This window comes from Cavia porcellus, unplaced genomic scaffold (assembly GCF_034190915.1).
Source record: "Cavia porcellus strain 051 isolate PalLab524CR breed Dunkin Hartley unplaced genomic scaffold, mCavPor4.1 scaffold_23, whole genome shotgun sequence".
NCBI classification, from domain to species: Eukaryota; Metazoa; Chordata; class Mammalia; order Rodentia; family Caviidae; genus Cavia; species Cavia porcellus.
This window is the reverse complement of record NW_026947506.1, coordinates 30,359,580-30,369,612: the sequence shown is the minus strand read 5'-3', so window position 1 is coordinate 30,369,612 and position 10,033 is coordinate 30,359,580. Positions and strand designations below refer to the sequence as shown.

General features: G+C 43.3%; 1 protein-coding gene across 3 annotated transcripts in view; it reads left to right on the top strand.

Moving 5' to 3' along the window:
* The first annotated feature begins 232 nt into the window (after nt 1-232).
* Nucleotides 233-10,033, top strand: part of CUNH7orf50 (chromosome unknown C7orf50 homolog) — a 116,535-nt gene continuing 106,734 nt past the window's right edge. For 2 of the 3 annotated variants that reach the window (XM_063234002.1, XM_063234000.1), the window contains exons 1-2: nt 233-381; nt 8,579-8,708. In XM_063234002.1, the coding sequence (XP_063090072.1) occupies nt 8,580-8,708 (129 nt within the window). In that variant the 5' untranslated portion in view covers nt 233-381; nt 8,579. The remainder of the gene's footprint in view (nt 382-8,578; nt 8,709-10,033) is intronic. The other variant, XM_063234001.1, reaches the window with a different exon arrangement.

Below are 10,033 nucleotides of genomic sequence, written 5' to 3'. Positions count from 1 at the left end.
TTTTTATGATTAGTCCGTCTGCATACTCGTGTTTTAAAAATCAGCAGGAGCAAGACACCAACACAGTTAGAGCCCAAACACTGAGCGCGGAGCGGAGCTACCTAGCACTCTGGCAAGCGTCTGCGGAACAGCACGTTGCCCTGGCAACCCGAGGCTCTGGGTAACTAACGTCTCCTAGAGATGACGCCATCTCCGCACGCCCAGGCTGGGCACAGTCTCAGAGCAGCAGCCACTTTCCATTGGCCAGTGGAAAGACGTAGGGCAGTTCTTGCCCAATGGGAGGAGCCAGTTGCCTGGGGGCGGGACTGGCGCGTACCTGAAGCACAAGGCCTGTGGGAAACCCGCCTAGACTGTGAGCTACTCCAGCGCTGGTGAGTGCAGGTAGGTGCGTGACCAGTTCCGGACACGAGTGTGTAGGGCGGAGGCCATTCGAGAACCTGAGAGTTTAGAAAGCGTTTCGCGTGAGAGTGACCGTGACCGCTCTGCTTGGATATGCGGAGCCTTTTCAGTGGCGCGCGGGCGGCTCCGAGAAGGCGAGGTCTCCCAGTCGGTTCTTGGCTGGCCTGTGCGCGAAAGCTTAGCTTTACTGGGCTCCACGTGCCCCTCTCTGCCAGGCTGTGGGGGTCTTCTTGGTCTGTAGTTGTGATTAGTACTGTGAGCTCTCATTACTTCCTGAGGTTTTTCGTTGCTTACTTTGTACGGTAAGCACGCTCTGCGTTTCTTTTCATGATTGCTTTTCGTCCGTTCGTTAGTTCTTTGACTCAGAAAATGGTCCTTAGATTTCTCTTATGTCGGGCCTTGTTCTGATGGAGCGAACAAATAAGTGACACACCTCTGATGTAGTGCTTTCTAAAGAAGACAAGGCAAATCAGTAAGATTACACAAAAGATGATATAAGTGCCACGGAGAAAAATGAGGATGGGATGGAGTATGGAGAAGCGAAGCAGATGCAAGAGTTAGATTCTCTTGGTAGCTACAACATTGAAGTAGAGGCAACAGGTGTGGGGACCAACAGAGATCCCCGTGTGCCAGGAACCAACTGAAAAAAGAGAAGGAGAAGAGGTGAAGGCCCAGAGATAGGGTTTAGTGATGCTGCTGAAATTTTGACTTTTCCAAGGGACAAGGGAAGTCTTTGGGAGTTTTCAAGCAAAGGAGCCACATACTCTGACTTGGATGTTTTAAAGTTATTTGGGGTGGTTTGTTGGGCATCAGCTGGAGAGGCCAGGGAAGAAGTGGTTCTGAACTGGATGTGAGATGAGGTTCTGGACCAAGATGCTAACAGAAGGGGTTGTGAAAAACAGATTCTGGATACAGTTCCAAGATGCAGTCACCAGGAATTAGTGGTGGTTGGATGGTTGTGTGGTAAAGCAAGAGAAGTTGTGGATAGCACCAAACTTTGACTTAAACTAAAATCTGTATATTATCAGATGGTTGTTTATCAAGAGGCAAACACTGCAGAAGATGTGCTGTTTGGAGGATAGTCAGGAGCTGTGGTTACGATGAGTGAGGTCTGAGATTATGTGGGTATATGTGAGACATGTACCTATCTATATAGCTATACATGAGGGTAGCTGGTCTGGTAGATGACTGAGAATAAGCCTCAAATGCTGATATTTTAAAGCCACATGGTCTAATGTGCCCATACCGCCTCCACACATAACCACATAGCAACTGTTAGGTGATGAATGTGTTAATTCTCTCGGTTGTTGAACTCAGTTTACAGTGTACATGTATATCAAATCATCACATTGTGTACTTTGAAAGTATACGATTTTTGTTTATCAGTTATGCCTAAATAAAACTGAAATGAAGAAAACGTATAAAGCCACACACAAAGGGCACAAAGAGGCTAAGATTTGGCCTGGGGTCTTCAGGCTTCTAGGTCAGGGCCCTAGAACTATTATAAAACTAGGAGAGTGTGCTGTCTGTGCTGGACAAGTAAAAATGCAAGTCAAGGGAGAAGACACAGCAACAGTCATCTACTTCCTGTTGGGTTAGATAAGTTTCATACTGTGAATCAGCACTGGGTCTTAGCTACATGGTTGTCATTGTGGTAAACAGGCTGGGAACTGGTGTGAGAGAGGAGGAAAAGAATTGTTGGGAAATGAGGTGTACATTGAAGTGCTAGAGTCATGACAGTGGTTAGGTAGAGGAGATTGTATTTTTTTAGGAGAAGAGAAGACCTAAGGCTGCAGGAGAGACAAGTACTTCCAGTGATGCCTTTAGGGGTTGCAGGGTGGGTAGGCCAGCACAGGCCGAGGTGCTGGCCTGGATAGGAGCACACAGTGCTAGCTAGCTAGATGGTGTGCTCAGAGCTTATGGAAGTTCCCCTGAGTGCTTCTGTGTTCTCAGTGCTACAAACTAAGGTTGTCCACTGAGAACAGAGAAGTTGGAGGTGTTGTGGGAGGGTCAGGAGAGGTGAAGGAATGAGTCCAGGAGAGTGGCTGGAGTGGGGACAGGTGGCATAATCACCATGCAAGTCTGATTTTTTCCCTTCAAGCCTGTAAGCCTGGTCCCATGGGTTTTCTGGCCTATAAAAGTTCTAGGCTGGTTGTAGGCACACTAGCAAGCATAGGTACAGGGGTAAACTTTTAGGGAGAGAGAGGAAAGAGACACAAGGGAGTTGAGAAAGCTTGTGTAAGGGAGTGATTGTAACAATGGGGTGTGGAAATTAAACTGTACAGGGGAGAACGGAGAGGATTACAGATGTTGGAGAGGATTATAGATGTTGAAATGTAGCAGAGCCTTTAGATTGCAGATCTTAGTGAGATTGAAAGAGTACTGGATTCCAGAGTGCTGGAGTAAGGGGCAGCTGGAGACACAGGAGGTGAAAAATTGGTGGTAGATGTTTGACTCTGGGATGATGGTTGGCTCAGAGCAACTGTGGTCACCCGTTTCAGGTAGGCCTTGGGAGGGAAGGGTAGAGTGGGTTGTGTGGAAGGTCACTAACCTAGATGAACAGTTCAGAGTGTGGCCTAAGACCGGAGGGCCACAACTGTGCTCCGTCCACCGACCTCTTAGAGGTCTGCTGGTAGCAGGCCCAGATCCACCTTGAAGGCCTTTGCCTTGACCTATGGGGGTTGTGCCCCACAGGACCTGTCCAGACCAAAGCAGAGGTAATGTGGATGATCTGGGTGAGAGGTTTTGTAGAGATGCTTTCCACGCCTTCACATCTGCAGCTTTTCCTGCTTTTGTTAACTTGACCTGAGCCATGGTAGAAGCTAGGCTCCTGGCTCTCCAGTTTGTCTTAAGCTTGTCTCTCCCTAAGCCATCTGCTTCCTCCTGGTGGAATTGTCTGTTTGCTTCCTGAAGACTTTTGAGCTGTATTTTAATTTTTTCTTCTGCTTTTATTGTGAAAATTCCAGAAAAGTTAAAAAAAAAAAAAAAAACCAATAAGCGTTCTTATCATCATACTTTATAAATTATTAATAATATGATGTATTTTCCTTCATGCATAGTTGTCTAGTTTTCTTACAAAATGAGAGTTATACTGCATTCCCATAGATTTATAGACAGTGTTGCATTTTATGATGTGTTGCGTTTACCCACATGACTAAATGTTCTTTGAGATCACAGTTGCTAATCGTTGTGTGAGAGTGTTGCTTGCACAAGAGTCACTCATTTACCCAGGATACTACTGCTGGACAATTATGGTTGTTCAGTTTTTTCCTATTAGAGATAATATTGCTGTTACTATCCATGTATACATGAATCTCTGTCCCTGATTATTTTATTAGGGTGAGTTCTTAGAAGTGGAATTCCTGGGCCAAAGCACTTGATAAATGTTCTAAAGCTACCTTTTAGAACGGCTATATCAATTTGTTCTCCTATTAGACCATGATAAGATCCCTTTTCACCATTCTCTGGCCAGTACTATACAATGTAATTTTATGTCAAAATTCACTTTTGTGGCAATATTAGAGGTTGAATTCATAGCCTTTGCACTGAACCACATCTCCAGCCACCCTCCCCACTTTTTTTTTCTTTTTTTTTAATTTAAGACATGATGTAACTGAGTCCTTAAATTGCCCAGGCTGGACTTAAACCTGCCAGCTTCCCAGAGTGCTGGATTACTAGTGTGTCCCACCATGCCCAGACTAAGTTGACAGCTTTTTAAAGTATCTAACTAGCAAAGTCACACGTGCATGTAACTACAAAGCAGATGCTAGATGACCTGCAGACAACCTCCTCTCTTTGAAGTGTTGAGCTAACTGTAACCCATGACTGTTTCTGTTGGAATTACTTCTGTTTATAAATAGCACCTTGTATGTAATGTGTGATTGTTCACTGATTTTAGAAGCACTTCATTGGTTTCCTGCTCTGTTGGGAAGTTGTACCTCAGTTTCCTCATCTGTGTGCCGACTTCAGGATCACAAAGCTGACTGGACTGAGGCTTGTAAAGTGGGCAGGACCTGGCCCTGTAAGGTCTCTGTGTGACACCCCATAGTGATGTCAGTGTCAGTGGAAATAACTGGTAGCTATCTAAGCAGCCTCGACACCCCCTTATTATCGTCCACTCAGCTGCCAAGTGGAGGGGAAAGCTTAGTTTTGCATTACCTCAGAAATTAATGTGAGTCACTGGATGTCTGCAGAAAGGCCTGTGAGGAAATGACATGGTCACTGTTCATGACATGGTCACGGTTCAACCGTGATGCCAGGCTACCCATGCTACTGGTGCAGCCACAGAGCTCTGTCTCTGCTGTAAACGTGACGAACTATGTCAGTGGCACAGAAATGGCTTTCTGCAGGCATCTATGCACACGCATTTCCTCCCATTTATAATTTTTTTGAACAGCACTCAAGTGTTACATTTTTAAATTTGTAGTAACTTGAGACAGATTTTCTTATTTATTTTCTTAACACTAATTTGTGGGGTTCTGCAGCCATCATTACTTCTAACTTTAGCACGTTTTCTTTTTCCACAAATACACCCTGTACCCATTAGCAGTCACTCCCACTCTCCTCACCTTGCCCTTCCTCTAAAATACCGCTAGCTGCTTTCAGTCTCTATGATGCACTTACTCCAATTTCTTCCTGTGGGTGGAGTTACAAGTAATATAATTTCTTTTTTGGTGGTCATTTAGGTTGTTTCCACTTTTAGGATATTATGAGTAATACTGCTGTGAATACTAGAATACTTACTTTTATGTGGATGTGTTCATTTCTTTTGTATATGTACTAAGGGTTAGAATTTCCTAGGCATATGGCTAGCATATATTTTTTAATTTTTTTGTTGTTATTTGTTTGTTTTTGGTACTGGAAATCAAACTCAGGACCTAGCACCTGCCAGACAGGCGCTATGCCACTGAGCTAAATCCCTGGCATATATTTTTAATTTTTTAGTAAATATTAAAATGTTTTCCACAGTGCTGCATCATTTAGATCAACAGTAAAGGAGAATTGCAGTTTCTCCACCCTGATCAATTGTTACTGCTGTCAGTTTTCTTTCTTTTTTTTTTTTTTTTTTTTTTTTTTTATTTGAGGTCTGTTTGTAACCCAGGTCAACCTTGAAGTCCCAGTCCTCCTGCCTCAGCCTCCCGAGTACTGTGAATACCTGCTTTTGATATCAGACCTGGCTGTCATCTTTCTTTTTTTTTTTTTTTTCTTGCAGTATTGGGGATCAACTCCAGGCCTTTGTGTACTGAGCTACATCCCCAACTCAGACTGTCATTCTAGCCATTTCAGTGAGTGTGAAGTGGTATCCCTTTTGATTTGCACTTCCTAGATAACTAATGAAGTTGGGCATCTTTGATATGCTTCAGTATGTGTTAGCTGGGTGTGGTGGTGCATGCCTATAATCCCAGCATTCCCGAGGCTTTAGGCAGGGAGATTGCTATGAATTCAAGGCTAGCCTGCGCTATACAATGAGTTCGAGGCCAGCATAGCGAAACCTTGACTCAAAAAGACATAAATAAATAAATAAATAAATAAGTGACCTTTGTTCATTCTAAAATTTATTATTGAGTTGTGGTTCTTCACATTTTTACACAAAAGTCTCTTGTCATATATATGATTTGCACATACTTTGATACTGCAAGATGTCAATTTACTTGCTGGCACTGTTTGAAACACAAAAGTTTTCAGTTTTTCTGTAGTCCAATTTCTGTTTCTTCTTTCATTGCTTTTACTTTTGGTTTTGTATCTAAGAGACCTTTGCCTGTGAGGTCATGAAGATTGTGCCTGTGTTTTTTCTAAGAATTTTATATTTTAGCTCCAAATTTCTGATCCATTTTAAGTTAATTTTTGTGTACAGTGTGAGGTATGACTGCATTCATTGTTTCCTTTGTGGCTATTTCCTTGTCCAGCACACTGTTGAAGAAACAGTGTGTCTTGGAGTTGTCTGGGCACCCTTGTTGGAAGTCAGTCCACCAAAAATGAAAGTAGAAGTTATTTTCCACAACGGATGCTCATTGTTGTCTCTGTTGAATCACTGTCTCTTAGAACTATTAACAGAAACTGCTCTAGCCAGGTGTAGTGTCATAGGCATGTAATCCAGCACTCAGAACACTGAGGCAGGAGCATTTCCATGCATTCAAGGGCAGCCTGGGCTACATAGTGAGTTCAAAGCTAGCTTAAAGTACCTAGTGAGACTGACTCAGAAAAACAACAACAACAGAACCCTGGTCTATAATATGAAAGTGGATTTTTTTCCCTTTTTAGCACGTAGGCTTAGTGATTATATTTTTTGATAATTCACAGAATGAAGAAAGATTTAATTTTTGCAGTAACTGTTGTATAAGTATTTGCCAGACATTCCTTATTTCCATAACAAGGTAATTGACCCATCCTAGAGTCTGTGCTTCTATGACCCTGTGTCAACAGTCTCTCCTTCTTTCAGTGTTTCTCATTACACTGCTAATTGAAATTTCTAGCCTCTGGCTTCATATACTTTTTAAAGACAAGGCTTAATTTAAAAACATTGAGCTTGGAATTTTCTGATTCCGGGATAGAATATTCTCTAAACATGTTGTAACCAGTGACATGTGACAGCCCTGTGTGGGACAGAGAGTCACCCTGTTGCTAGCTTGCTTGGTGTCCCAGGTTCACCTTATACTCCTGGCTCTTTGTCACCAAGAGTCTAATAAGAGTAGTGTAGGGCCCCACATCTGACCTCTAGGGGTGTCCACTACCCTTTTCGTATGATCATCATCTTTTTTTTTATTTTCTGCAGTACTACAAATGAAACCTAGGCCTCATACATGCTAGAAAACACTTTCCCGCTGAGCTACAGCCCCAACTTGATCATCCTTTTCACATAGTCACCTTTCCATAACTCTGTCCTACCTTATGTTTTTGTTTTGTTTGGTTTCAGTAGTAGCAGCAGCCAGCATCTGTCCCTCAGTGCAGGACTCCACAGCCCTATCCCCATCCCCTTGTGTCTCCAGGCTCCTGGTACACATGTTGTCACACAGTCCTGCAAAGGAAATTGGCTTTATAGTTCATGGACTTCTTTTTAGGTTTGGTGTTTGGTTTGGTTTGGTTTGGTTTGGTTTGGTTTGGTTTGGTTTTAACATGAGTTTTATATACTCTAACATAGAGCAGAATGGGGAACCAGCAGAGACCGCTAGGCTTACATGAAGGCAACATGGTGTGGAATTTATTGTACCTAGGTACAGTCAGAGAGCAGAGTAAAACCTACCCCAAGCAAAGAGAAGCATGTCCCTTTTATAGCGATGGAGAGAAGGCAGGGGACATTAGGCCAGAAAATTTTAATAAACAGTTGTGGTCAAAGTTCTCTGTCAGTCTTGCACCTCAGTGGGCAGGATCCCTGAAGTCTCTGCTAAATTCTCAGGTGTCTCTAGACGTCCCAGATGTCCCAGAACGTGGAAAGTTCCTTGTCCTAACTTATCTCCTTTCCTGTGCTTATTGATGACAACTTGGTACGGAGCTGAGTTCCCTGCAGAGAGCAGTGCCTCTGCTGGCAGGCAGGATGAGGACCGGAAGAGTAGACAGATGCAATTTGAACCCTACCTATACTACTCTGCTTGAGACAGTAGATGTGATTAGAGGCATGTCATACCTCTCATTGCGGTCTGGAATTGGTCTTGGTGGTTGATCAGGCCGGGGCTACCCAAGGCCCGGAGGAGACAGCCCAGGTTCCCCAAGTCCTCAAGGCCAGGTATGGCCAGATGTCCTTGTCAGGGAATGTGACTCACCACAGCTTGTGTGGGAGTATGGTCCAGCATAATAGAAAATTTAAAAAACCAAACAGTATTTAATAGGCAATAGGAATCAGAGAATAGGCACATTTTCACCTCTGGAAATTTATAATTTTGTCACTAAATATAGTATGTGTTAATCTTAAGCATTTTGTATTCATGTTTAGTTAGAAATATAGACTATATAATGTATGTATTAATTATAGCTAAGTTAAATAAAAATACTCAGAAAACAGAAAATCACCAAACTGTTAAAACAGTGATGAGCTAGATGTTTGACTTTTATGTATCTCCCACACTTTATGAATTACCTTTGAATTTCTCTTATGATGGGAGAGTATTCTTCTTTATTAAAAATACTGTCTCCTAAGACCTGTTATTCCCTATGCATTTTAGCACTGTGCTTTCCTTTGTTGCAGGATGGTAAAACAGAAGAGAAAAAGTTCTGAAGCGACAAGGAAAAAGAGCAAAAAACTAAAGAAAGCGTCAGGGGAAGACGTACCACGGGCAGCTGAGGCCACAGCAGATGAGCAGGAAACCAGCCTGGAGGTAAGGCTCTGTGGTGCCTGTTTTGAGAGAAGACCGTATAGGCTGCATGTGGGGCTGCTCATGGCACCCAGAAGCCGTCACAGGACCAGGAGGAATCTAAGTGAATGTTAGGTCAGAGTGCTTTACTACCTGGTCAGCTGCCACATCTACAGACTGCCAGGTAATGCCATGTTTTACGTGGTACTGTGAGCTGCTAGACTAGCCTGGCGAGGGCCCTGAAATGTCAGGAGCCTGGAATGGTAAGGGCCTGGAGTGGGCCTGGGCTGTGCTGGCAGGAAAGGGGCATCATGTGCAAAAGGGGAGACTTCCTCATTGTGAGGCTCACGAATGAACGCATGAGACCAGTGTAAACCCTCAGATCAAAAAGTGTTCATTCATGTGCTGAGAGTTTGAAACTTTGTAAGAACAGTGCTTTTAGAACTATATGCAATGGATTGTACACATGATTTCAGACTCACCAAGATGGTGCTTGCGCAGTCTCTTCCTGAGTTGGCATGCTTCTGTTCTCTATCCTGTACTGCTTGTCTTCCACGATGATACGCATGTACATTTTTACTTGAACCCACCTAGTTGAGTAGTGAAATTTTATTTCTGTAATGTGCTGTCTTTTTAGTTAGTACTGTGTAGTGATCAAAACAGTATATTATCAGTTTTCTCAACTTATTCTACATAAATAAGACCTAGGTAGATACACATCATGCTTTGGCAGGACTCATGTGTACACATGTCGCAGGTTAAACCCAGGGTGTTGGACATGCTAACTAGGCATTGTACCTCTGAGCTGTGTCCCACAAAATATACTTTAAGATCTACTTTTAAGTGGCAACTCGATTAGGCCTCTCTTTGGTTTCTTTGGAAAGAAGAATAAGAAAGCACTGACTGGCACGTGAGTTTGTTCCCTTTTGTGGCATGACACCACTATTTCAAGCTTGCCTTCATGTGGTGCCCCAGAAGTCATTGTATCTAGGGGTAGGGGTGTACCACAATAGGACTGGGAAGTAGATGTTATTTCTTTCATAAAACAAGAGAAGGGGGGCTGGGGATTTAGCTCAGCAGCATAAGCGCCTGCCTTGCAAACAGGCAATCGTGAGTTCAATCCCTGGTACCAATAAAAAGAAAAAAGAAAAAAAAAGAAAAAAAAAAAAAAAACAAGAGAAGGGTCCTCCTGATGTGGGGACCTGACTCCTCGACTAGATTTGACTAGACTTTGTTCTGAGGACTTCAGCAGTGTGCACTGTCCATCAGGCTGAAGGCATTCTCTGACCCCTGTCTTAATGCTCTCAGGAGATTTGTGCCCAAGCTAGCGCTGGTCACTAGGCCTCTCT